General features: G+C 48.8%; 2 protein-coding genes across 2 annotated transcripts in view; both read right to left on the bottom strand.

Annotated features, from left to right (window-relative positions):
• SLC3A2 (solute carrier family 3 member 2) overlaps positions 1 to 22,864 on the bottom strand; it is a 29,333-nt gene extending 6,469 nt beyond the window's left edge. The window contains exons 1-9 of the mRNA XM_061606765.1: positions 22,840 to 22,864; positions 22,238 to 22,387; positions 12,348 to 12,418; positions 10,632 to 10,896; positions 8,958 to 9,404; positions 3,707 to 3,880; positions 2,895 to 2,995; positions 1,175 to 1,243; positions 1 to 65 (exon numbers count right to left, since the gene is read on the bottom strand). Coding sequence (XP_061462749.1) covers positions 1 to 65; positions 1,175 to 1,243; positions 2,895 to 2,995; positions 3,707 to 3,880; positions 8,958 to 9,404; positions 10,632 to 10,896; positions 12,348 to 12,418; positions 22,238 to 22,387; positions 22,840 to 22,864 — 1,367 coding nt within the window. The remainder of the gene's footprint in view (positions 66 to 1,174; positions 1,244 to 2,894; positions 2,996 to 3,706; positions 3,881 to 8,957; positions 9,405 to 10,631; positions 10,897 to 12,347; positions 12,419 to 22,237; positions 22,388 to 22,839) is intronic.
• Positions 21,970 to 25,243, bottom strand: TMEM223 (transmembrane protein 223). The gene is made up of 2 exons (XM_061606373.1): positions 24,694 to 25,243; positions 21,970 to 24,173 (listed from the first exon to the last, which is right to left on the bottom strand). Exons 1-2 carry the CDS (start codon positions 25,205 to 25,207, stop codon positions 23,881 to 23,883), a joined length of 807 nt encoding a protein of 268 aa, XP_061462357.1. The 5' UTR covers positions 25,208 to 25,243; the 3' UTR covers positions 21,970 to 23,880.
• Between the last annotated feature and the right edge of the window lie 2,045 nt (positions 25,244 to 27,288).

The following is a 27,288-nucleotide window of genomic DNA, read 5'->3' as shown; positions in this document are numbered from 1 at the left end:
CTGTTCTGACTTTCCACACTGTGTCGCTCAGTCAGGTTCTTCCACTCGCTCAGGATCTGGGCGTCCTTCAGAAGGAATACCAGAAGCAGACTTAGACTGAATCAGACCCTTGGTCCATGTAGCTCAGCTCTGTCTACACTGATTGGCAGCAGCTCTCCAGGGTTTAAGGGAGGGGTCACTCACAGCCCCCCCGGAGATGCCACAGATTGAACCCAGGACCTTTTACTATAGAAAGCATGTGCTCTATCACTGAGCTATGTCTCTTCTCGTAGAAATAAGATTCCAGTCCTCATGGGTCTGGATAAAGGGCTAACTATAAACAGGAACACCGGACAGTGCCTTCCACCAGGTCAGACCCACTGGTCCACCCAGCTCAGGACTGTCCACACGGACTGACTGCCTCTCTGGGGTTTTCCACAGAAGTCTCTCCCTGCCCTACCTGGAGATTGAACCTGGGACCTCCCATGTGCAAAGCAGGCGATTCACCTCTGAGCTAGATGTTGGGCAAGTGAGATTGGGCTCCCAGCAGGCTGGAAACGTCAGCTATCCCAAACAGGCACTTACAAAGCTATCTCAGCTCTTGTCTACTCTGACTGGCAGCGGCACTGCAGGATTTCAGGAAGGGAGTCTCTTGCAGCCCTACCTGGAGATGCCGTTGGGGAATGAACTGGGGACCTTCTGCATGCAAAGCAGGTGCTCTGCCAATGAATTATGGCCCTTCCCCTAAAAAATAAAGTGTGATTCCAGTCCTCATGGTTCCAGTCCAGATAAAGAACTGATTTAAAGAGGAACATAGGAAGCTGCCTTCTATCAAGTCAGACCATTGGTCCATCTGGTTCAATACTGCCCACTCTGACTGGCAGGGGCTCTCCAGGGTTTCAGGCAGGGAGTCTCCCTCAGCCCTACCTGGAGGTTGAGAGGCTGCACCTGGGATGCATGCAAAGCAGATGTTTTACCACCACGGCCCTTTCCCCCACTCCCATACACCCAAAACTTCCTCCCCGTGCAAGGAAAACCACCCCCAATATATCTGATCACTTGTCACCCACACTTTAATACCAGCTTGCAAGGGAATTAACTTTGCCCTTTAAGTGCTCCTGCCCTGAACTGGGGGGGGGGGAAGGCCTCACTGATGAAGGTGATGACTCAGGGGCCTCTAGGGCTCACCACGTACATTTAAATGCTCCACACTTCCAATCTGGATCCCAGAGACACCTTCCTTCAGCCAGAACTCGATTGCTTCCTGAGAGATGGAAAGCAAAAACAGGACCAGACAAGCCGTTAGTCCTCAAGACTGTCACTAGGAACCTTAATTCCAGCCGCGTTGGTCGATTCTTCCCGGATAATTAACCTTTGGTGAATTTCATCTTATTTATATTCTAAAACAATTTACATGGTATAAGGAATGGTTTGGCAGCTTTCAGTTAGGGAGACTTGGGCTCAAACCCCTCTCAACTCCATGGAGGCCAGCTGGGTGCCTATGGGGAAGCCAAGCTCTTTCGGCCCTACCTCGCAGGGATGTCACGAGGCTAACACCACTAGACATACAGCCCCAAGTTCCTTGGAAGAAGGATACAAATGTGATGAATTATAGCTGTTGTTAAACATGTTAGAACTAAGATATAAATCAGGTGTGGAGAATGACAGGCCTGGGGGCCGAATGCAGCCCTCCAAGCCTCCCTCTGGCCATCAGAATTCTCCCCAGGGCACACCCGTCACAGGCCCTACTTTGCACTCTGAGTGGTTTTTGCCTGCCTGGAACATTTCCATAAACTCTGATCATGCCAGAGGGGTGAGCGAGTATGTGCAAACTAGCCTACTCTACAAAGATAAAATTTACATTAAATGCTCCACCTACTTTTGCCACTGGCCCCGCCCATCAACAGCATGTGGCCCACGGAATGTTGCTCAGAAGAGAATGTGGCCCTTGGGGAAAAAGGTCCCTCACCCCTGATATAAATGACAGTTGTCCTTACACAGTTGAAGAGCAGTCAAAAGATGGAGCAACTATTTCTCCCCCATTGGCCCACAGGATTCCTGATGGTACCAAGGACACTTTTGCAGCACATTTCCTGCACTGGCAGGGAGTTCCTCTAGATGACCTTTGAGCTCCACTTGAGCTTTGTGATTTTAGAGAGATTTCAATTTAATTTAAAAAAGTAGAAAATGTATTTCTTGTTGCACGCATTCTGATGAAAAATGGAAATGGACTGCCTTCAAGTCGATCCTGACTTATGGCTACCTTATGAATAGGGTTTTCATGGTGAGCGGTATTCAGAGGCGGTTTCCCATTGCCTCCCTCTGAGGCTAGTCCTCCCCAGCTGCCAAGGGCCTGCTCAGCTTGCCACAGCTGCACAAGCCAGCCCCTTCCTCATCTGCAAGTGCCAGCTGGGGGCAACCGGGCTCCTTGGGACTATGCAGCTTGCCCACGGCTGCACAGGTGGCAGGGCACGTAACCCCTGAGCCACTCCCTGTGGGGGTGATCTTTAGCTGGCCCTTGACACCCAGGAGACACGAACAGGGTTTGAACTCACAGACTCTGGACTCCCAGCCAGGCTCTCCTCCCCACTGTGCTCATTCAAACCATGATCTTGTCACTTTTTCGGAAGAGAGCCGGGGGAAATCCTTCAGATGTTGAATTTGTGTGTACTAGGCAGGTAAAAATATAAGAGGAGCTTGGCTGCTGGATCAGGCCAAAGGGGGCCCATCTAGTCCAGCATCGTGTGCTCACAGTGGCCAACCAGATGCCCCCACGGGAAGCCTGCAAGCAGCACCTGAACACCTCTGATGCCCAGCAACTGGCACAGGTGTTGGGGGAGAAAAACCCTCCCCCTCAAAAACTGGCAACCTTTAACGTCTTTCCAATGTCCTGCTATGCAGATTTTATCTCTCACCTTCATTTTGTCCTGCAAATCACTGTTAAATCGGATCTCCCGGCTGAACCAAGGGGATTGGCTTTGATAGTTGGGCGTCAGATCCAAGACCACCTTCAAGTCTGAAAGACAAAGGTGTGGCACATCAGAACATCAGGAAGTTGGCTCCTAGGACCTCTGCAGAGACCTTTTGCAGGCAGCAACAAGGAACATAAGAAGAGCCAGGCTGCTTTATTGCATGTAAACATCTCCATGCTGTGAGCCACTTTGAGCATTGTTTACACAGGAAAGCAGCAGACAAATAAACAATGAGGATGCTGAAAATCTGGTCCAGTATCCTGTTCTCACAACGGCCAACCAGATACCTCTGGGAAGCCTGCAAGCAGGACCTGAGCGCAACAGCAACTCTTTGCACTTGTGATTCCCAGGAACTGGTATTCAGAAGTATACTGCCTTCGACAGTGGAGGGAGAATGTAGTCATTGTAGGCACCGCCCTCCAGGAATTTGTCTAACTCTCCTTAAAAGGCGTCCAGGTTGGCTTAAAATATTTAAAATGCATCCTCTGTAGATATCCACAAAAAAAGTCTAAACAGTGTTGCTGTTTAGGCAGGATGGGTTGGGTTTAAGAACATAAGAGCCCTGATGGGTCAGGCCAAGCAGATGTCTCTGGGAAGCCCAAAAGCGGGACCTGAACACAACATCACCCTCCCCTCTTGTGATTCCCGGCAACTGGCGTCCAGAGCGATACTGTCTCTGACAGTGGAGGGAGAACGTAGCCATTGCTGCTGCGGGCCACTGTAAGGGAGCGCCCCATGCCACACTTTGCCCTTACCTTTCTTCTTTGCCGCCTCCAGGACTTCGCGGAAGTCGTCCAACGTGCCAAATCTTTTGTCGATGTCCTGGAGGTTAGTTCCGGTCTGGTTGTCTTTGGGATTGACGTGGAGCGGCCCAATCACCAGACCTTTCACTTTGAGGGAACTCAAATAATCCATCTGCTGCTTCAGACCTGGAGCAGCAGGAAGAAAAGTAAAGGGTTATCAGGGGGAGAAAGCAACAGCAGGACCCATCAGGCTGCTAACACAGAAAAGCTCCCATTTGATTCCAGGTGTAGAGCCGATGCAGAAGACAGACCTGGGCCAGGCAAGCTGACGGCCCAACTTTGGCCATGGACTTATTAGCTGAGTTTGAATGATCAAATCCTGCTTCTTTCCTCCTCCTTTCATGTGAGCGGGGAAACGAGCCAGAAAGCCACAATGAACCATAGTTTCCTGTTACGTCTGAACTGAGAAACTGTGGCTTAAAGTTGGCTTGCAAATCATCGTTTGTATAGAAGCCATTAACCATAGTTCCCAGTTTACACATAAGAGGAAGTTATGGCTGCCTGCGGCTTCTCTGCTGGCACGGAGGGAGGAGTGAAGCGGCTGCAGGTGGGTGCAATGGAGCTCATGCTTATTAAGTCAGGATTTGATCGTGCAAACACAGTGGAGGTTGTTCATTAGGGCAAACGGGGGTGTGATCAACCTCTGCCCTTAGCCAATCCCCCCCTTGCCTGCCTTCTCACTTACAACCAATCGAGGGGTGGCTATGCCTGTCATTGGCTCTGGCTTCACCTACTCCCTGCCTTTTGTCCTATCATTCCCAATGGGCACCAACCACCACTGGCCAACCCAGACCAGTCAGTGTATTTGTCCTTAACTCTCTCTCTCTCTCTCTCTCTCTCTCTCTCTCATATTAACTGCTTACCTTGCAATGTTGTTATGAAAGCTGCCCAGCCTGAATTATAAACTCAAAGCCACCGTTATCTATTTAACTTGCTCTTGTTAGATGCTTTGAATTTGCTCATGTTTTTTAAAAAAGTGGGATATGCCTTTTTGAACTTGAACATAAGAACATAAGAAGAGCCTGCTGGATCAGGCCAGTGGCCCATCTAGTCCAGCATCCTGTTCTCACAGTGGCCAACCAGGTGCCTGGGGGAAGCCCGCAAGCAGGACCCGAGTGCAAGAACACTCTCCCCTCCTGAGGCTTCCGGCAACTGGTTTTCAGAAGCATGCTGCCTCTGACTAGGGTGGCACAGCACAGCCATCACGGCTAGTAGCCATTGATAGCCCTGTCCTCCATGAATTGGTCTAATCTTCTTTTAAAGCCATCCAAGCTGGTGGCCATTGCTGCATCTTGTGGGAGCAAATTCCATAGTTTAACTATGCGCTGAGTAAAGAAGTACTTCCTTTTGTCTGTCCTGAATCTTCCAACATTCAGCTTCTTTGAATGTCCACGAGTTCTAGTATTATGAGAGAGAAGAACTTTCCTCTATCCACTTTCTCAATGCCATGCATAATTTTATACACTTCTATCATGTCTCCTCTGACCCGCCTTTTCTCTAAACTAAAAAGCCCCAAATGCTGCAACCTTTCCTCGTAAGGGAGTCGCTCCATCCCCTTGATCATTCTGGTTGCCCTCTTCTGAACCTTTTCCAACTCTAGAATATCCTTTTTGAGATGAGGCGACCAGAACTGTACACAGTATTCCAAATGCGGCCGCACCATAGATTTATACAACGGCATGATGATATCGGCTGTTTTATTTTCAATACCTTTCCTAATTATCGCTAGCATGGAATTTGCCTTTTTCACAGCTGCCGCACACTGGGTCGACATTTTCATCGTGCTGTCCACTACAACCCCGAGGTCTCTCTCCTGGTCGGTCACCGCCAGTTCAGACCCCATGAGCGTATATGTGAAATTCAGATTTTTTGCTCCAATATGCATAATTTTACACTTGTAACTTGGCTTTTCTAAGTACTCAATTTCAAAATCTGCTTTAAAGTTTTAAATAAACCCACTGCCCCATTAATCAAGGAGGCCTCAGCGTCACCATCTCCATTAATTAATCCTTCCCTATCACCTCGGTACAGGGCAGGAGCACTTAAAGGGCAACGCTGATTCCCTTGCAAGCCAGTATTAAAGTGTTGGCGGCCTCCCTTTGGGTGATAAAAGGCCAGACATATTGGAGATGGTTTTCCTTGCAGGAGGCGGAAGTTTGGGAGGGGGAGAAGGACCACAGCACAGTGGTTAAAGCATCCTTTGCATGCAGAATGCCCAGGTTCAATCCCCAGTGGCATCTGCAAGTAGGGCTGGGAGAGATTTCCTGCCTGAGTCTCTGGAGAGCGGCTGCCAGACAGTGTAGACAACACTGAGCTACTGTAGATGGACTAATGGTCTGACTTGGTATACAGCGGCTTCCTATATCCCCCAGTCTCTAGAAAGATGTTGTGGACTTCAACTCCCATCAGCCCCAGACAGCATGGCTCTGGAGAGAGCATCAAGTCAGGAAAGTCTGCCGGAAAAAGGTCTCAAGCTGATTCACAACAGAGTCAGAAATGGGGACACAGGAAGCTGCCTTACACAAAGTCAAACCAATGGTCCAACAAATGAAAATTACTATTTAAAACAAGCACCAAGCTTAAAAAGTGATCATACACAGGAGTTCACTATGACACTAGTCTCTTAGGCTCTGTCCAAACATTTTGAACATAGTTATATATACATTGCTCTACTGTACAGAGCTGTGTGGTTAAGTATTATCAAGATGTGGAACATGAAGGCTTGGATCCCTCTCAAGGGCTAAATAAAAAAATTTTTTTAAAGCAATGCAAGCTTCCAGTCCTCAGTGGTGCAGAGACAGACTTGAATAAGTATGTTAGCAACAATAGTGTCAGTAAGGACAGGAATGCACAATTTATTTTAAACCCCACAAATTGTTTTCGGTGGTTCCGCTCTCCCACCAGAAGTTCTTTTCTGTGATGATTTGGAACTTTCCGTTTTAAGTTTGGGAGGCCAAGGGACTCAACTGGGCCAAGAAGGGGGAGGATTATTACCAGTTATAGTTAAAGAGTTCTGGATTATGACCTAAGAGACCAGGGTTCAAATATTCAAATTCTTATTGTAACGGTCAATGACCAGCATAAAATAGTGACATAAAACTCTAAAAAGAGTTATCCTAATATACAGAAGAATAAAATGCAATAAAATGGGATAAAATAAAGTAGGATAAAATTGTTAAAACATAATATAAAATTCCAAGAGAAAGAAAAATTACGAGATGGCTAGGGTCAGTTCCTGGAGAGTCCTGCTCTTGCTGCAGCGTCAGATTTGGCAACACTAAAAGTGGTTGATGTATTTTGGTCAGGAAGGAGTAGAGGAGCATAAAATGCTTCCGATCGTCCAGGGGATTTCAGCAGGAGCGGTGTGCTTAGAGTTCTGTGTAAATCACGATAGAATGAACAGTACAGGGTTCAAACCCCTGCTCAGCCGTGAAGCCCAGTGGGCGCCCTGAGACCTAGTCACTGTCTCTCAGCCTAGCCTACCTCACTGGGTTGTTGAGAGTATGGATAGTGGGAGATAATAAAATGGTTTTTTTTAAAATGGGAAGTGGAGGAACCATTGAGCTCCTTTGAAGAAAGTTGGATTATTAATAATATTTATAATGCAGGACATAAATAATAAAGATATGAAGCTCTGCTCCCAGTCCAGTTATTTATTACATTTATATCCCACCTTTTCCCCCAAATAGTTCAAGGGGACATACCTGGTTCTCCCCCTCCCCGCTTTATCCTCACAACAACCCTGTGAGGGAGGTTAGGCTGAGCGCAAGTGAGTTTCGTGGCTGAGTGGGGATTCGAACCCTGGTCTCCAAGGTCATTGTCTGATACTCTAACCACTATGCCAGGTATCCGAGCTTCTGAACTGATCCCCCAGGCCCCCAAAGCAATTGGCTAAGAGGTGGCTTTGAGAGAAATAAGGACGTGAGTGAGCCAACAGCTCACACAACAAGCTGCATGAGAAAGCGAGGTTCTGTCGGTTTCGTCCCCACGTGTAGATGGAGGAGGAGGTGGGGAGAGAAGAGAGAGCGAGAGTGGGAAGGAAAAAATAAAGGAAGTGGCGCACTGTAAATCATTTCCCCAGCTGCCCCCGTGCTGAGTCAGTGTTTCGTCAGCGTTTTTGCTGACCTCAGGAGCTGATGCAACAAAGGCCAGCGGTTGCTCTGCAGCCGGATGGAACCGGCTGGCTGTTCAGGGCTCCGGGAACTCTCGTCTGGCACAGCCTGCAAGTGGCCAGCCAGCATTGCCTTTACAAAGGGGAGAGGAGAGAGAAGAGGCAGCTGCTAAGGCCTCTAAGCGCTGCTGGGCACCAGCAAATCCAAAGGCGTGGGGGGGGGGGAGAGATCCTGACCTGGCCCCTTCGCCACGACCTAGACCGGCTCTTCTAGATGCTGCTTTGAAAAAGAGCAGCGGGGGAGGGGGGATGTGAGTGGATTACGGGCAGGCAGGCAGGCAAAGGCCTGAGTGCCTCCTCAAGGGTTGTTTTTAGCAGATCAGTGACCTCTTAGTAACAGCCTGTCAACTGTCTTGTCATGCAGGTATTTATGGTGGGTCCCCCAGCCATTCAAGGGCTTTGGGCAAACGCAGAGAGTCCTTGGCTTACATTCACTAGCACAGGATTCATTGATCACATTTCCGACATGGGTGCCTGCAGGGATTTTTCCAAGGTGTTGGGGGGAAGCAGGCTTGTTTTTCACACATACCAAAAACGAGAGAGATAGAGAGACGTACATTTTGTCTTGTATCTCAGGGTTTTCAAATGCTAGAACCTTACTCTTTTTTAAAAAGGGCAGCTGGGGATTTAGGAACAATGGTTCATCCAGAAGGGGATCAACTCTCCCCCATATGGGCAGGAGGCTCTGGTGATTCACGCCAGGAATGCGGAAAGCTGCCTTATACGAAGACAGATCACTGGGTCCCCCGAGCTCAGTACTGTCTACACTGAATGGCAGCAGCAGTTATCCAGGGTGCCACACGGGAATTTCCCCTAGCTCAATCTGGAGATGGCAGGGACTGACCCTGGGGCCTTTTGCATGCACATGCTCTACCATGCAGTACAGCCTTTCCCTAAAAGAGAACAGCTAGGACTGATTTGGGGGCGGGGGAGACTGAGGAGCGACTCGTTACAGCAAGCGTAGGGAGCAGGCCACACGCCACTATTCCCGGGTTCTGCCGCTGCCCCCCAACTTCCATCCCGAGGACCCACCTGCCAGGTCCCCCACGCCATCCTCAGCTGAATCCTGGAACCCGTCCACGTTCTGGATGCGGTAGATGCCACCCTCCTGCCACCACTCCTGCTTGGGGAGGTCCTTGCAGCGGGGGGCTTGGACGATGATGGCAACGGCCCCCGCCAACATGCCCAGCCAGCCCAGCCAGAAGAGGATGAGGAGGGCCCAGCGGGTGCGCACCCACCCGGGGGTGCCGGCCACCTTCAGCAGTTCTTCCTTGGAAAGGCCGGTGAACTTGGCCGCCATGGCGCCTTCCTCTTCCTCCTCCTCGGCCACCTTCACCTTCACCACCCCGTTCTTCTCGCTCAGGCTGCCCGGAGAAGAGGCGTTCATGGGCTGCTTCTCCGTCTCCATCTCGTTCAGCTCCACATCTTTCATGTCCAGCTCCGTGTCGGGAGTTACTCCAGGGGAGGTCATGATGTCGCCTGGGGAAAGGAAGCAGGCGATTTGGAAGAGATCGAAATGTGGGGTGGGGGAGGGGGGAAGTATCCTCTTAAAGTCCCATTCATACTGCCTTTCTGGTCAGGAGGTCAATCTTGAGCATATGCAGATGTCTTTAAAGATTTTTTTCAAAAGGAGTTTCTAACGTGGCTTATTTTAAAAATGTTTTGTTTTTGAGATGTTTTCAGTGTTTAGTTTGAATTAAACCTGGTGGTTTTTTTTAATGTTTCCAGGGTTTCCCCCCCCCCCCAGGCCTTCACATCTCTACCTGCCCAGGATGGACTGAGGGATTCATCCAAGCCTTGGCCCCAGAACCTCTCATCGGTGCCAGGCAGTTCAATGTCCGAGCACTTCCCAAGAACCACAGCTACCAGTTCCAAAAGAGTCCGATAGAGGATGGCCCACCAAAACTTCTCTGGCCGGCTGGCTCAAGACACCTTAAAACCCCTGGCCTTAGAAATTAAGCTTTCTGGGCTCAAGATGACAGCACCCCTAATCTCCCTCCCTCACCTTTTCAGATCCAGAACTGCCTTGCTTACAGGACCCCCTCCCTGCCCCCCCCATTCTAGGAAGCTTACAAAGGCCATTTTAGGAGCACCCCCTTTGTATGCCAGTGATTAGACCCCCCAAAAAACAGCCCCCCGGCTGCTTACACACCACACTTTTAAAGCACATGCCCCCTCAGCAAGAATCCTGGGAACTGCACCTTCTCCCTCACACAGCTACAGCGCCCAGCACCCTTAACAAACTACAGTTCCCAGAATTCTTTGTGCGTGGGGAGGGGAAAGAAAACGTGCTTTAAAAGCATGGTGCGTGCACAGCTCTAGTCACTATTACCACTGACACTCCCTGTGTATCTTTTGGGTCAATCAACCCCAAGCACAAGCCTTTTCCCCAAGACAAGGGGTGACATTCGCACGTTCTCTGATGGAAACCCTATAGAGGGAGGGGGAAACAGAGAGCTGCTGTTAGGGAGGTGCTGAGCCGCGCACCCCCGGGGATCAGAGCCTGCCCCTCCCCGAAAGCCAGATCTCCGCTAAAATCCTTCCTTTACCGCTCCTACTTTACACCCCCCCCGAGACAAAGGAAGGGGCGCATGGAGCGCGCAAGTGGGGCGTTAAAAACCGGGGGGCGGGCAAGAGGAGTTCCCTGCGCGTTTCCAAGCCCAACACGCGCTGGAGTGACGCCGCGGCGCCTCCGGTCTCCGTTACCTGGTCCGATCCGCTGCTTCGCTTCGCTTGTAATCCGGTTCGATCCGATCTGAGCAAAGTCTCGCCGGCCGGCAGCTAAAATAGCAGCGCAGCCCCCGCTTCGCCCCGCCCTCCCGGCTCCCCGCAGCGCGCCGCTTAAGGTGGCACGGAGCAAATCGCCTTGCCTTCGTGACGGAGGAGGATTTTGAACAGAGACTGCCCCACCGCGGCCATCAAAACGGCCTGGCTGGTGGATGGCGCCATCGATCGAGCTCTTCTTTTGCTTCTAAGAACAGCCAAGGAGATGCCCGCAAGCAGCGGGATAGAGGTGGCAGCCCTCCTCCCGACATTTGAGATAGATTGCTTCTGAACGTGGAGGTTCTAAGGCAGGGGCTGGGCAATTCATGCCGCTGGGGCAAGGGTGGCCCTCGAAGGCTCTCTGCCTGGCCCTTGGGACTCTCCCCAGACCTGTTCTATACCATCCTTTTTTGGTTGGCTGAAGGGCATCCCTGAACTCGAATAATGCCTTTTGCCTGCCTGGATATGCAAGATGGGGAGGTGTGTTAGAAACTCGTCTCCTGCACAACGGTAGAATGTATGGTTGTTACTCCACCCACTTTTGCCTCTGGCCTCGCCTGCCACTGACATGCGGCCCCTGGAAGGGTGCCCAGAAGGGAATGCGGCCCCCAGCTCCCCTTGTAAATTGTCATGCTCATTAGAACTGTACATTTATTCCATTTTAAACAGTCATGGCTTCCCTCAAAGAATCCTGGGAAGTGTAGATTGTGAAGGGTACTGAGAATTGTTGGGAGACCCCTATTCCCCTCACAGAGCGACAATTCCCAGATTCTGGAAAATCATAGCTCTCTGAGTTCTGTTCAGCACTGGTTAGGCTTTAACTTGACTACTGTATCCAGTTCTGGACACTGCACTTTAAGGAGGATGCAGACAAACTGGAACAGGTTAAGAGGAGGGCAACAAGGATGATCAGGGGACTGGAAACAAAGCCCTATGAGGAGTGACTGAAAGAACTGGGCATGTTTAGCCTAGAGAAGAGAAGACTGAGGGGAGATATGATAGCCACACAGAGTGCACGACATGGAATAATGAGCTCAAGTTGCAGAAAGCCAGATTTCGGCTGAACATCAGGAAAAACATCCTGACGGTTAGAGTGGTACGATAATGGAACCAATGACCTAGGGAGGTGGTGGGCTCTCCAACACTGAAGGCCTTCAAGACACAGCTGGACAGCCACCTGTTAGGTATGCTTTAATTTAGATTCCTGCACTGAGTAGGGGGTTGGACTTGATGGCCTTAGAGGCCCCTTTCAACTCTACTATTCTATGGTTCTATGATACAGCCCTTCTCAGATCTAGAGCCTTCAGAGCAATTATAAAAGGAAATAAAGAGCAAATGTTAACAAATGAAAATAAGAAAATAGTTTCCTGATCAGTTTTTAGTCATATAATTCACAAATCTCATGCTGCTCAGATTTTTTTAATGTGCCTACAGTAAAAAAAACAAAAAGAAAACAAACAATTTTGGGTTATCCATTTAGTCCCTTCTTTGCTATACGATTTCAGTTCCAAGATGGAACTGTACCAGAAATAAGGAGCTGGGGAGTTACTATGTGGTCACATGTTTGAACCCCTGTGGTTGCATTTGTGGGGAGATCAAAGGTGCGTAGACATCCGCCTTGGACAATTGCAAGAAGCAACGAATTGTTCTTTGCCTTACATTGGACGCTGTCAAGTGTAAACAATCTGACTTTGAGGAGTGGGCAGCTGGCATGAAATCCTGCAGGGAACCTGTGCAGTGTAGCGGATAGAACACAGGGCTTGTCAAAGTGGTGCCCGTGGGCACACATGAGCCCACAGAGGCCTCCCCTGGTGCCTAAAGCACGACTGGGGAATCTTTTCAGCTCAAGGGCCACATTTCCTTCTGGACATCCTTCTGAGGGCCACATGCAGGTGGTGGCTAGGGCCAGACAAAAGTGGGTAGAGCAACAAATGTAAATTTTGCCTTTGTACAGCAAGCTAGTTTCTACACACGCTCTCTACCCTCCATTCAGACAAGCAAAGACACTTTTAAGAAGAGGGCAAAGGGGCCAATTAAAGGTGTGGCCTGGGGTGAGTTCTGGGGGCCAGACAGAGAGGCCTGGAGGGCCGCATTTGGCCCAAGGCTTGAGGTTCCCCACACCTGCCCTACAGGATTCCCTCCCCTCGCTGAAATTAGGCTTGAAAGCTTTCTTTTGTAGCTCATTCGTGGTGGTATCTGGTGTGAGCTTAGCTATGTTGTGTGTACGTGGTGCATACAATTTCGACCTGAAAGTGGGAGAGACAATTTTTCATGGTCTTGAAAAAAACTTTGCAAGTGGAAACTAGCATAGCAGGAGGGGCTAGTACTTTCCCCTCTGATGTGCTAGTTTTCTAATTGCAGGGAGAGATTGTTGCACATAAAGGGTGGGATTAAAAAAAAGAGCGAGTTCCCCCTAGGTAGGGTGGCCATTAATGCATGGGGGAAAAATTCAATTCAGTTAGCATTTAAAGGCAAACATACCTGATTTGCGCTCTCTGAAACAAGATGTGAACTGAAACACAGCCACCCTTCGAAAGTCACACACCTCCAAATTTTACAATGCAGCTCTCCAGCCAAGAAACATACAAAAATGCATAGAGTAGGGTAAAGTATGCATAAAAATGCAGGGATTAGTATAAATAACATACAAAACTGCATTATATTAGGGGAAACTGCTTTGCAAAAAATGTGTGTAATAGGCAACATTGCAATCATGCACATATTAGGAGAAGTTTGCACTACAATGCAGATGAATTTTCATGTGGATTTAAAAAAACACTTGCAAACATGTAAAAATGTGGAGAGCTAAACTCAAGGGTGAAAAAAGGAGAAACTTAAAAGAAACCAGAATTAACAGATTTCCCCATCTTTTCTGAGTCCCTTCCTCAGGCATGGAGCCCAGCGGATGCCCTTTGCTAAGACACTCTTTCTTGCCCTCATCTACTTCACAGGTAGGTCCTGTGAGGCTAAAAATACCTTCCGACAGGGACAGGTGTGAAAAGAATTCTGTCTAACCCTCTTTTAAAGCCACGTCAGTGAGATGCCTTCACCACATCCTGTGGCTATGAATCCCATAAATTAATTACATGGGGGTGTGGAGGGGCGGGACTTCCTTTGGCCTGCTCTCAATCTCCTGCCCATCAGATTCATTGGATGATTCCCAGGGAGAGGGACCATTTTTCCCCTTCCTACCTACCTTGGGGCGCTTCCAGGTGACCTATTTATTGAGTATTTATTGAGTATTCTGACTCGTTTACGGCAAGGCCATTTTTATTTTATTTATTTAGATTTGTATCCCGCCCAGGGCAGCAATTTATTTATTTATTTATATTTAAAAGCATTTATAAACAGCTTTTCTTATTATGAATATTTCTAAATTCCTCCTGAAAGTCAGTCACAAGAGAGGCAGGTGCACTTCACCAGGAAGGGCATTCTACAAACGGGGAGCCACCACTGAAACGGCCCTGTCCTGGGTCGACACCAACTGGGCAGCCCCTAGTGGCTCTCAGTAGAGATTTTAAAAATCTCTAGGGCTAGGTGGTGTTGCATCAAAGCAAGTGTTATCCCAATGCATTTCCACATCACTTTCCTTGTTGCAAAAAAGTCCAATCTTTGAGGGGGAGAAACAGATTTGTTGCACAAGACCTCCCACTCAACTATAATTGCCCAACCTGCATTTGAAGTCATGGGATTGAATCCCACGTGAAAATAGCAACAATCTGGAAATGCCCTCCACGCAGAATCTGTTAAAGGTGCTGGGAATTAGGAACACAGGAAGTGGCCTTATTCTGAGTCAGAGCATTGGTCCATCTAGCTCAGTACTGTCTACACTGACTGGCAGCCGCTCGCCAGGATTTCAAACGGAATCTCTTCCCAGCCCTACCTGGAGATGCCTTTGGGGACTGAACCTGGTGCCTCCTGCATCCACTGAACTGTCTCGACCCCCCTGCATTACCCCCCTGTGATGGGTAAACCACAATGCCCAGGATTTCTTTTTTGGGGGGGGATGTGCTTTAAAAGTATGGTGTGTACGCAGCCTCTTTATTGTGTCTCACTGTCACAACTGCCTCCCCCCCACCATTTTTTTTAAAACCCAAACATTGTATCCTTTCTTTGCAGGGGTTCTTAGCCGGCCACAACTTGTGCAGGCTCAGCGTGGTAGGGAGAAAAAGAAGGAAAAAAAGAAAAAACAAAGCGGCCATTCTGACTCTTCCACCTTAAGCTGCATCGCCTGACTCAGCAGACCTTGCCAACGCTCCCCTCCTCCTCCCTCTTTTCCTCCCCCCCCCCAATTTTCATTGCAAAGGCGTAAACAACTCACGGGCAAGCCAGGACTGCAACCAGACTTTTGGCTCTTTTAACTCGACCCCTCTACACGCTCAAGCTCAGTGGATTTTGCCCCTCCGGCCAAAACATCCACGCACCTAACCTCCGGTTTATGGGTGTGCGTGGGGGGGGGTGTCACTGCCCTCACCCCACAAACAACCCACCCCAGAACTGCAAACCTTTGTGGAGGAGGGGGTGCACACAGACAGCGTAGCGAGAGGAGGCTTTGGAATGGCTGACCTGCAGCTCAGTGGTGCAGGGAAGGGGGACCTCGGGGCAAAAGCCCACCCTCTCCCCCAACTAACTCTGCTCCATTTTATCCTCACAACAACCCTGTGAGTTGGTTAGGCTGAGAGACAGTGAATGCCCTCAAGGTCGCCCAGAGAGTTTCATGGCTAAGTAGGTGATTTGAACCCTGGCTTCCCAGTCCCTAGTCCAGCACTCCCTCCCTCTCCTTTTATTTTATTTTTGTCTCTCATATATTTTCTCTCACTTTACTTTGTTTTTACTTTAAAAAAATCCTTTTCAATAATAAAGTGATGCTTATGCTCAAGTAAATGTGTCAATTAAACCAGGGAAGCAAAAGCAAAGTCCTGTTATATTCCTGTGGTCACAATGATGTGATGCTTTAAGTGAGGTAGCAAAACTGCTGTCTCACAGCTCAAACTGTTCCCCCACTGGTCACCATTAGTCATGTGGACTAGCAGCATGGACCATGCATGGGAATCAAAAGCCTTTGAATAGCACTCCCATGCTTTGAACTCCATATGGAAGGAAAGGCGGCTGTCAATCATCATCATACAATAATACATAAATAAATACAAGCATTATAGCCACTTAGGCGTCTTAACCCAAGATCACCAAGACAGAAAATGTGGGGTATAGAAAGTTTGCAGAAAGTCCCTCTTTCCTTAGCTGTTGATTCCCAACACCCTAAGGACACTGCGTTCCCAAGCAAGCAAGCACTCTTGCTCCCAGGGCTCTTCAACTCCAAACGTCCCCCTTTTTCTTTCCAACAAATTCCACTCCAAACTTTGGGCCAGGCTTCCATCATGTTCAGGCTTGTGTTCTGGAGGAGGAGGAGGAGGTGGGCGGAAGCCTCAATGGGGGTGACGCTGCCCCTGAACTAGGCAACGGCTGCACGTGCATCTCTCCCCACGTTGCCAGCCAGCAGGGAAGGAGCCAGGCCTGCAGGCCAGATTTCGCAGCATCTGCAAAGGCCTGGGCACCCAGCCAGCTTGAAATCCCAGATCTGAAATCCCATCAGAGCTTTCGGGCATCTCGTGGTAGCGATAAAGCAAGGCACATACAAAATGATGGTCCTTCTAGGGCCTAGCAGCCACTAGGGCCAGATTAGCTAAATACTAACTAGAGGCTAGCTCCGGCCAGCCTGGGGGGGGGGTACATTCAGAGGGGGCACTGCTGTGACTTAACTACTGTATCTGGATTTTCCTGAAGTTCTAAGAGTGCCTACTTTGTTTATGGCACGGAGCTTAAAAATTGCCATTTTTAAAAAATATGCTCCTGTGTCCTTTATATTACGATGTTTTAGAGTGTTTTTAGTGCTTTTGTTTACTGCCCTGGACTCCTACTGGAAGGGCGGGATATAAAACTAATAAATAAAATGTAAATGTATTGCCTTCAAGTCGATTCTGACTTATGGTGACCCTATCAATAAGGCTTTCATGAGGCTGAGAGGCGGTGACTGGCCCAAGGTCACCCAGTGAGTTTCCTGGCTGTGTGGGAATTCGAACCCTGGTCTCCCAGGTCCTAGTCCAACACCTTAACCATAAATAATAATAATTAATAACATACCAGGAAATGGAAGTTAAGCAGTGAGCCATATTTAGGGCAGGGAGGGAGAACTGTAGGCCCGAGGGCCAAATGTGGCTCTCCAGACCTCTCTCTTTGGCCCCTCCCCTCTCTGGCCCAGCTTTGCACCTTCCTTGGGGTTTTTGCCTGATTGGAATGTGTCTGTGAACTCTGATCATGCTCCTTGCTTGCCTGGATAAAGTATAAACTAGCCTACCACAACATGTCAAATCCATATTTGTTACTCTGCCTGCTTTTACCACTGGCACGTGGCCCTCGGAAGGTTGCCCAGGTGGGAATGTGGCCCTTGGGCCAAAAGAGGTTCCCTGTCCCTGACTTCGGGAAATCTTCATCTGCCTTAAAAAGCAGCAGCTCAGGAAAGAGACAACAATCCTAGCCCGTGCACAGAATCCCTGGAGCTCCTACTTTCTGTAGCCTTTAATGCCACCCTCCCCCAGCGTGTTTACTATCAGGCAGCCATCCTCCCCGATTCCTAGAATCCTTGCCCCTGTTGTTGTTGCTGTGCAGTTTAGTGGAGCTGCCCGATGTTATTCTGTAACAAGGAGACTGGCTGGGTCGTTGCCAGGCTGGGGGAAAATGAAGCTGCATGATATTGCAGCCTGTTTATCTGCCTTGGGTGGAGGGCGACGCATGCTTATGTTGCATGAACCCACCGAGACTCACTGGAGTTCATCCAAATATAGACAGAGAACAGGCAATAAGTCTCACTCCCCATCCCCTACGGCTCAGAAAGAGCTGAAAGCTTTGTCAACAGGCCGCTGATCTGAAGTGGCTGGAAAAGGCTGGCAATGGTAAACAAACTTTGAACTTTAAAAAAAAAAATCTATGCCAGAGATTTTACCTTCCCAACCATTTTTGACCCAGAAAGGCAAATGAACTCCCTCACTTTTGCAACAACAGCGCAGATAGAAAAACATAATCGCCTCGCGCTGTTTTGTAACCGCAGCAGCCGGTTATTCCTGCAAAACACGGGATCCTAGGCAGTTAAGATCAGGATCTCAGATCAGCCCTACATGTACTCAATTCCCATGATTCTGCAGTCTCGCATTAGAAATGCAGGAATTTATACTGCAGAATACAGCATCCTGAAATACACAGCATTTTTTTTTCAAATACACCAAGCAAGATTCTAGCCCTTAAGATCACAATGATAGACCTGAAACAAAGTTGCTGAACCAGATTTCTAATGGTCAAAGAGCAGGGTTATAAACAACGCCCAGGGTTGTTCTGTTCCTTTCTCCTGTCTTGGGCCAAGACTGGAGCAGGACTCAAGATATTTTGGTGCAGAACTTTGTTCCATGCGTGTAGAGGGCTTAAACTTTGGCCCCTGGTACTGTGGAATTGGAAGGAAAGAGAAACTGGCCAGAAACAGCAGGGCGTGTGGCTTATTCTCAAGTCAGGTCAAGCTCAAAAGGCTTGGGTTCGAATTCCAGCCCAGGATGCATTCAGTCAGTCCTGTGTGCCCCCCAGGTACCGCCTCTGCCACGATCTCTTTGCGTCCTGAGAGACCCTGCTTCCCACTCAGGGTTGGGTATGGGGCTAGTTAAGTGAGCAATTCCAGGACCGGCTGTCCTGCCAAAAATGGGCCGGGAGTTCTCAGAATCAACAAGCAGAACAGATGTGAAATTTCCCTCTACTCCCATCTGGTGAAGCTGCAGTGTTAGAAATACTGTTGCAAACACACAAGCCATGCGAATGGAAACCAGTGGGATGATTCTGTGTCCTGCTTTACACAAGGCAGCCCTCTATTTGAAGGGGGGGATCAAAGTTTGTCATCCCCCATCTGCACCTCAGTGGCAGAACATCTGCTTTGCATGCCAAAGGCTCCAAGCTCAACCCCCCATGGCATCTCCAGGTGGGACAAAGAGACTCCCTGTCCGAAATCCTGAAGAGCCACTGCCAGTCCGTGTAGACAATACTGAGCTAAGTGGACCAATGGTCTGCCTCAGTAGAAGGCAGTTTCCTATGTCCCTATCAGCACCTGGACGGCAGACTAAGCCACTTTCTAAGAGTCTTCCTCACTGTACTATTATATTCCGATTCAAACTATAGATCTGTGCCCACTGGTTGGTCTGATCAACCAGCCAGCGGGCTTTAAGGTTTGAATACATACACACATATTCTTTATTGTTAACTAGCAACCTCGTACCTGGCACTGCTTGGGAATTCTAATAAACCAAGCAAACCATTGTGCGGTTAAAATCATTGCAGTTTTGAAAAGTTCCATCTGCCATCTTGATTCAAAATGGCACCCAATTGTATCCAAACATACACGAAAACCTGCTCCATGATTTCAGAAACCCTCATAAATCCAATAAGTCATACAAAATTTGGTTACAGTATCTTAAGAGGTATCTTAAGAGATGTATAGCAAGCAGATAAACAACCTTCAAAAATATATAGTAGATACAAGATCATTAGTGTTAGGATTGTATATCACAAGAACCTTTTACGTCATAATAAAGCATGCCAAAGGCATTCTGAGTCTGTCTTTCTTTGATTAAGCACCGTCTAAAAATAAGTACAAACTGCCGGGGCAATAGTATTTGCACTTGTTGCAATTAATAAATAAAATAAATTGGAAAAGAGAGAAAGATACAGAATTTGAAACTGGGCAAGTAGAAATCCCACATCAAAATGAGATCTACAAGTATTTTGGCTTTCTAAGAAGATCTGGAAAGGCCACGCAGATTACTGAACATGTGCAAAATAAAAAATCCAGGGCAGAGACAAGGCTCCTGTTTCATTGGAATTATGTACCACATTTTCACACACCTCCTCGGGTCAGGTGACCCTATCATGATAAAAAGCGAGGCAGCTGCTTCAGGTGGAATATTTGGGAACACCATGAAGAGCAACGTTACTCACAACTCACACGAGGCTGAGTTTACACACTGGTTGGAACAGAGGGCATGTCTCAGATGTCAGGACACCGGATTCCTTGGCATAAACATGCACAGCTTTTGTCTACCAGGTCAGATCTGGGGTCAATCTAGACCTATTCTGGCTGGTGGTGCTTATACAGAGGCCTCTCCCAGCCTGCTCCCTTGGATACCAGAGATTGAATCTGGAACCTTCCGAAGAGCCCTGTAGCTGGATCAGGCCAAAGGCCTGTTAGGTTGGCATCCTGTTCTCACACTGGCCAGCTAGACACCTCTGGGATGCAACCAGGACTCGAGCGCAACGGCAACTCTCCCCATTTGGGACTCACAGCGGTTGACAGCCAAGGGCATCCTGCCTTCAACAGTCGAGGGAGAACATACCCATCGTGGCCAGTTGCCACTGGAGCATTATCCTCCATGAATATGTCCAATCCTCTTTTAAAGTTGTCCAAGCTAGTGGCCATCACTGCCTCTTGTGAAGAAAGTACTTTCCTCCGTCTGTCCAACGCTCAGCTTCAACTGCATTCGAGTGTCCTGCTTCACACCATGCATAATCTCATACACCTGTTTTATACGCTTTCTGCATGCGAAGCCGGCTCTGGACTACCAAGCCACACCAAAACCTCCTAAACCCTGGCTCTTGCCTGCCACTCTTCCCTCTGCCCCAGGCGTGGGGAACCTTTGGCCTTCTGAATATGGCTGAACGACAATTCCCTTCAGCCCCAGCAAGCCCAGCCAATGGCCAGGGATGATGGGAGCTGTCGTTCAGCCACATCTGGACAGCCAAAGGTTCCCAAGCACCTGGACTAGACAGTTCCAGTCCGGGTGGATAAATAATCTGATCTGTGAAGAAGGCAGCTTTCTATCTGGGTGGGAATGGAGATGAAACTCTGTGCTAAGTTCAGTCCCAGGCACCTCTGGTTAAAGGTGATGATGGCTGCCTAAGATCTTGGAGAGCTGCTGCCAGTCAGAGCAGGTAATACTGCACTTGAGAGCTTCCCATAGGCATCTGGTTGGTCACTGAGAGAACAGGATGCTGGACTAGATGGGCCACTGGCCTGATGCAGCAGTTAGGTGCTAAAGCCAGTGTGGGGAACCTTTGGCCCTCTGAATGTGGCTGAATGACAACTCCCATGCTTGCTGTGGCTGATGGGATCTGTTGTCGCACAGCAACATCCGGAGGGCCAAGGCTCTCCAGGCCAGCTCTATCTAATCCGAGTCACTCGTGTCACACTGACTGCCTAAATGTTTTCAGCAAAAATGGCCTGGGCATGGCCAGAGAGAAAGACTTGGGACTTTGTCCTGGAGTTAAGGCCGCTTCAGCAATGTTCGTTGGCAGCTGCTCTCGGCAGGGGCTGCAGTAAAACGCTGGAACAATGATATTTAAATAAAGGTGGGGGGGGGAGGGAAGGAGAGGAGATCAGAAAGTCTCGCCCAAAGCAACAAAATGGGAATGGGACCTAGCAGGGAGGAAGGCGAATAAAAGCTGCTATCTTTTTCCAGAATGGACGTGGTGCAGGCAAGGAAAGAAACTGGCGATTCCTAATTTGTATAGGATGAGGAAACCTCAGGCTCGGTGGCCCTCCAAGCCACTCTATCTGGCCCCTGGGATTCTCCCCATGCAACTGCCCCCTCCCCGGCCACCCCCTCTCTCCAGCTCCGCTTTGCACCCTGCTGGGCTGTGTCCTTGAACTCAGACAATGCCTTTTGCTTGCCTGGAGGGAGGTCAGCGAGAGGTGCCTAAGTGTGTGTGTAGAGAAACTAGCCTCCTGTGCAAAGGTCAAATGTACATCCATTGCTCCGCCCACTAGCCTGCAGCCCTCAGAAAGTTGTCCAGAAGGGAAGGCGGCCCCCAGGCTGAAAAAGGTTCCCCACCCTTAATGCTAAACCAACATGAGTGTAGTGGTTTGATTATTGGAGAGAACAGGGAAGATCCAAGTTCAAATCCCCCACTCAGCCGTAAAGCTTACAGGGTGACCTTGGGCTAATCACACTATTTCTCAGTCTAGCCTACCTCACAGGGGTGTTGTGAAGCTAAAAAGTGCATATATCTATATCTCTTTATCTCCTCCTATGTGTTGCTGTGAACTCCTACACCACCTAGTCTTCTATGAATCTTTGGGAAATGCCTGGATTAAACAAAAAGAGATAAATTAAGACGCAAACCAAATTAAGAGGGTTTCCTATATATGTTAGGCTGACAGGGAGGAGGGAAGATTCAAAAATAAATGCAGCCTGGACAAAGGGCTATGGGATTTCTTATTTCATAAACCATAAAACTGCTGGAATAAGGAAGGTTTAAAGAACCTGCCCCCTGAGCATATACAGAGTGCTACACTTTTGGGAGCAATGGAGGGCTTTATCCCATCAACATTCCTTTTAGAAATTCGTATGAAAAAGCATTAGGTGGGGAAAGTGTCCGGACACAGCAAAAGAGACCTTCATGGGGGGCCAGCTGTTGTTGCCAGCTGCTTTCAAAAGGGGTGGGTGGCAAGGCGGCTCACTTACCTCGGCTCCCCTCCGTCTCCAGCTCCCTTCCAGGGTCTCGCCTCCCCAGCCCCATCGCCGGCGTCTCCCCGCCTCCCAGCTCCCCTCTCCGCACGGCGGCCATCTTGCTCCCACCAAGAGCAATGGCGGCCGTTTCCGTGGCAACTGGAGCTGCGAGGGAACCCAAGGAAGCTTCTGCTCCAGCGGGAAAATCACACTCAAGGGGAAAACAAAATGGAAGGAGAAAAAGAGGGGATACGGCGGCCTACTTGGGGTTGTTTTACCCCCCCCTCACAAGGTTTAAACAGCTGCATGACAGAGAGAAATCCAACAGGGGGAAACTCTCTGGCATGGAAAGGCAGTGACTGGGGATGGGGTGAGGAACCTCAAGCCCACGGCCAAATGAGGTCCTCCAGGCCCCTCTCTCGCCCTCAGGACTCTCTGCAGGCCACATCCCTCACTGGCCACTTTGCACCCCGACTGTCTTTGCCTGGCTGCAAAGTGTCTTCACACTCTAAGAAGGCCTCTTGCCCGCCTGGAGAGAGGCTAGAGAGCGGTGTGGGAGCGTGGGTAGAAAGTATCCTACTGTACAAATTAACATCCGTTGCCCCACCCACTTTCACCTCTGGCCTCGCCCACTTCTGGCATGTGGCCCTCAGAAGGTTGCCCAGATGGGAATGCGGTCCTTGGGTTGAAAAAGTTTCTCTACCCCTGCTCTACCTGTTAAAAAGGCACAAGACCACTCCAGAAATAAAGGTGGCAACCTCTCCATGGAGAAAATTAGGCATCACCGGGTAAAGCATGAGATCCTGCTAATCAACCAAGCCGCCATCACAGCAACCATAATTCTTGCTTGCAAGATACAAGCACACCTTTTTTCCCTCTCTTAGCACAAAGATACAGGAGATTAAGTGTATGTATGAATACAAGGAGATTATAACATACATTTGGGGAGGGGGGAATTGCAAAAACCAGGTTGGTGCTTTCTAAATTTTTAACTCTCAAAATAAGCTCAAGATCTAGAACCACCAAGGCCCTGTACAACCTCAGGCCCCATCTGCACTATACATTTGCAGTAGTATTATACCACTGCAGACAATCATGGCTTTCCCCACAGAATCTGGGAAGTATAGTTTATTAAAGGTGCTGAGCTGTCACTGAACTACAATTCCCAGAGTTTCCTGGGAAGAGGATTGTTAAACCACTCTAGGAAGGTCTGTGAGGAGAAAAGAGATCTAACACAGGTGTGGGGAACTTCTGGCTCTCCTAACTACAAATCCCATCAGCCTCAGCAAGCATGGCCAATAGCCAGGGATGATGGGAGTTGTAGTTCAGCAACATCTGGAAGGCCACAGGTTCCCCACACTTGTATTAACAACTCTCAGCACCCTTAACAAACTACCGTTCCCAGGATTCATTGGGGGAAGCCATGACTGTTCAAAGAAGTATAATTCCTTTAAATGTGTAGTGTGGACAGGGCCTTAATCTCCACCTCAGGTCCCAGTTGCCCCATACATCAGTAGTCTTCTTGAACAGGCAGAGGGGCTGTTTAAGAGTTGCTTCTATGGGTTCTGTCCATCGGATTTGACCAATCCATCTTTCTTAGACTCTGCAACAGCCCAGGGCTGAAAATTCTGCACCCTCTCCTCTGGCAGCAAATGGCCTTACAGTTTGCGATAGGCTCCCACAGTGATGTCAAAAAGCTGAGTGTTGGTGATCCGTCCCTGTTTGTCCAACAGGAAATAGAACGGTCTCCCCTTGACCTTGAGTGGAATCATTGCCGGCACCTCCGAACGATGGGACATGCAGGAGACTTGGCGAAGAGGCACCATGAAGGATGAAGTCAAGCCAAAGGGGTAGTAGGTGGTAAGCGTCACCTCCTGCCCGCCGCGGTGCAGCAAGACCCGGTTCACGGAGCGTCGGGAAAAGAGAAAGCCTGCCACCAAGATCAGAGAACCTGCAATGGAAACAGAGTATGATGTTCTGAGCCAAGACAGTTGAAAGGTTCAAAGTACTTGAAAAGTTGTCACACAGAGACGGTCCAGGATCTCTTTTTCTTTATATATATATTTTATATATATATATAATGTTTTATTGATTTTCCAAATAAAATTTACAATATGATGTAACAGCTTTTGTTGTTTCTTCTACACACATTGCAGTTAAATGAGAACATGACATCTTTTACACAAATGTCAACTTCAATACAACTAATGACAAGCGGGCCAGGATCTCTTCTTGATCCTCCCAAGTGCAGGAGACGGAATAATGGACTCAAGCTACAGGAAAGGGCCTTTTTGGGTGTAGCACCCCACCTTTGTGCCTACTTTGATTAATTTTGGTGCAAGACAAAGACCTTTATTTTCCCACTAGATCAATCCTGGTTCACTTTGTGCCCTCCACAGGTTTTGGAGTAAACTCCCAACCAGCACCCCGAGACCCTGGAGAGCGCGCAAATGACTCCAGCCCTTCCTTACCCACGGTCAGGCAGGAAGCAGTGAAGCCGAAGCGCCACTTATTGGAGCCCCAGTTGGGCGAGGCACCCCCCGGTGGACTCGGCAGAGGGCTCCCCCCTTGCCGGGGATCTGGTTCCGGCCGGCTGGCCCGAGTGTCCCGCAAGGAGTAGAAGGCAAAGTGCGCCAGATACGCCCAGAACACGAACTGGCAGGCACAGAAGAGCCCGAGGAGGCGGAAAAAGCGGCCCCGGTCATGCTGGAAAAGCAAGACATCGCGGGGCACGTGAGCGTCCCACTGGAAGGAGCTCTGCTGCGCCCCCCGGGCGCCCCATCTCCGAGGCGCCTCTGCGCTATGCACCCTCCGTGCGCCCCATCCCCAAAAGCACAGGGGATGCTCCGCCCTCGGGGCGTCCCCGAGCCCCAAAAACGGATAGCCACGGAACTTGCCACCTGTCGGCTCCAAGCCCCGCAGCCCAGCTCGCCATGTGCAGCGCAGCATTCTTGGATGGCTCAGCTGCGGCCCGGAGAGGCTCATGGGAGTTGTAGTGTTTCTCACACTTCCCTTTCTCTGCGCATGCGGAGGCAAGTCTCCGGCGCCATCTTTGCGAAGGGCAGCCTCAGCATCCGGTTAGCCGCCGACGCTAGTCGATGTGTTGTCATCAGTTACGGCCTACTCAGACCAGAATGGGTATGACTCATAAATACATCGGTTTCAATGGATCTGCTCCGTGTAGGACTTTGTTGGATGCAACTTTCTCTTCCTCTCCTTTGTAACCGTTAGGGATTAAATAGGCACAGCTAGAGAGATGTTCAAAATCAAGAATGGGGTCCCTCCAGATTTACCTTCGTTCGCTTTCTTACTACATTTATATCCGACCTTTCCTCCAAGGAGCTCAGAGTGACGTACACTTCTCCCTCTCCTCGTTCTATCCTCAAAACAGCCCTGTGAAGTAGGTTAAACTGAGAGACTGACAGGCCCAAAGTCACCCTACCAGAGTGGGGATTTGAAACCTGGTCTCCCAGGTCCTAGTCCAATATTCTGACCATTGCTGGACTCCAACTCACAGCAGCCCCAGCCAGTATGGCCGATGGTCAGGGATGCCAGGAGTTCAACAGCACCTGGAGGGCATAAAGTTTACTGCAGTTATTTGTTTACATACACCCAGCAGCAGGTACACTGCGGAACTTCCTGCCCATTGACATTAAGATGGCACCTTCAATATACTGTTGTTGGAACCTATTAAAAACGTTTGTGTTTAGGCAAGCCTACCAAGTTACGCAAAGCTGATACTCGTTTTAATATGTAATTTTATTTATAACGTATATTTTTAACTGCTGACCTTATTTATATTTTCATTTTTTAAAAATCAACTAATTTTTAACTTCTGTCTTTCGTCAATAAAGTATAAAATATGTATTAAAATTATGTAAACCTCTTAGAGGTTTTTACAATGGTATACACATTTGGTTAAGTAATAAATAAAACACACCTCTTTTATTTAGAACAGTATTTTTCCATCGTGTATACAGGTGTTCCCACGAGCCCTGCTGGATCTGACCAAAGGCCTATCTCAGGTACGGGAAATTTGTGGCCCTCCAGATGTTGGATTACAGTGCTCATCACCCCTGAGCACTGGCCATTCCGGCTAGGGCTGTTGTGAGCTGGAATCCAGCAACCTCTGGAGGGCCACAGGTTCCCGATTCCTGGCCTATCTAGTCCAGAATCTCGTCTTCCCACAGTGGTCATCCAGGAGCGGGACATGTGTGCAATTTGCCTTGCTCACTGTTTTTCCGCCAGTGACTGCTATTCAGAGGCAGGCTGTCTGATTCTGGAGATAGAACACAGCTATTATGAGTTGCCATTGAGTCTTAGTATCATCCATAAATTTTGTTTAATTCAGCCCTTCTCAATCTTTGATGTTGCTGGACTACAGTTCCCATCATTCCTGACCATTGGCCGTGCTGGCTGAGGCTGATGGAAGCTGTGGTCCAACATTTGGGGACCCAAAGGCTGGGAAAGGCGGATTTCCCCTTTTAAAGCCATCTAAATGGGCAACTTTCATCACATCTTGTGCTAACAAACTTCATAATTTAACTGTGTTAAATTAAAGCAATTGTACCTCTTTCCTGCCTTGTGTCTCCTACCATTCAGTTTTGACCTTCATCTGATGACTCCCAGGTCCCAGTAGTGTTTTTTTCCCGCATCTCTGTTCATTTCTGTTGTTAGATCTAGGGCCTTTTCTGTGGTGGCCCCCGAACTCTGGAACAGCTTACCTGAGGAGATACGCCTGGCGCCTACGGTACTTTCTTTTAGGCGCCAGATTAAGACCTGGCTATACTCCCAGGCATTTTAATGTTTTTACGTTTAATTTTGTTAGTTTACTTGCTGCTATGTGTTATTGATTTTATTATATTATTGTATTTTAATCCAGTTTGGTACACCGCCCAGAGAGCTACTAGCTATGGGCGGTCTAGAAATGAAACGAAATAAATAAATAATAAATAAATTTTCTCTGGGCGATACATAATTTTTTATGCATCTTTTACAGTACCTTTAATAGGAACATAAAAACCTGCTGGATCAGGCCAGTGGCCCATCTAGTCCAGCATCCTGTT

Source organism: Rhineura floridana, chromosome 22, assembly GCF_030035675.1.
Source record: "Rhineura floridana isolate rRhiFlo1 chromosome 22, rRhiFlo1.hap2, whole genome shotgun sequence".
Taxonomy (NCBI): Eukaryota; Metazoa; Chordata; class Lepidosauria; order Squamata; family Rhineuridae; genus Rhineura; species Rhineura floridana.
The sequence above is the reverse complement of the archived record's forward strand: the minus strand, read 5'-3'. Positions and strand labels throughout refer to the sequence as shown.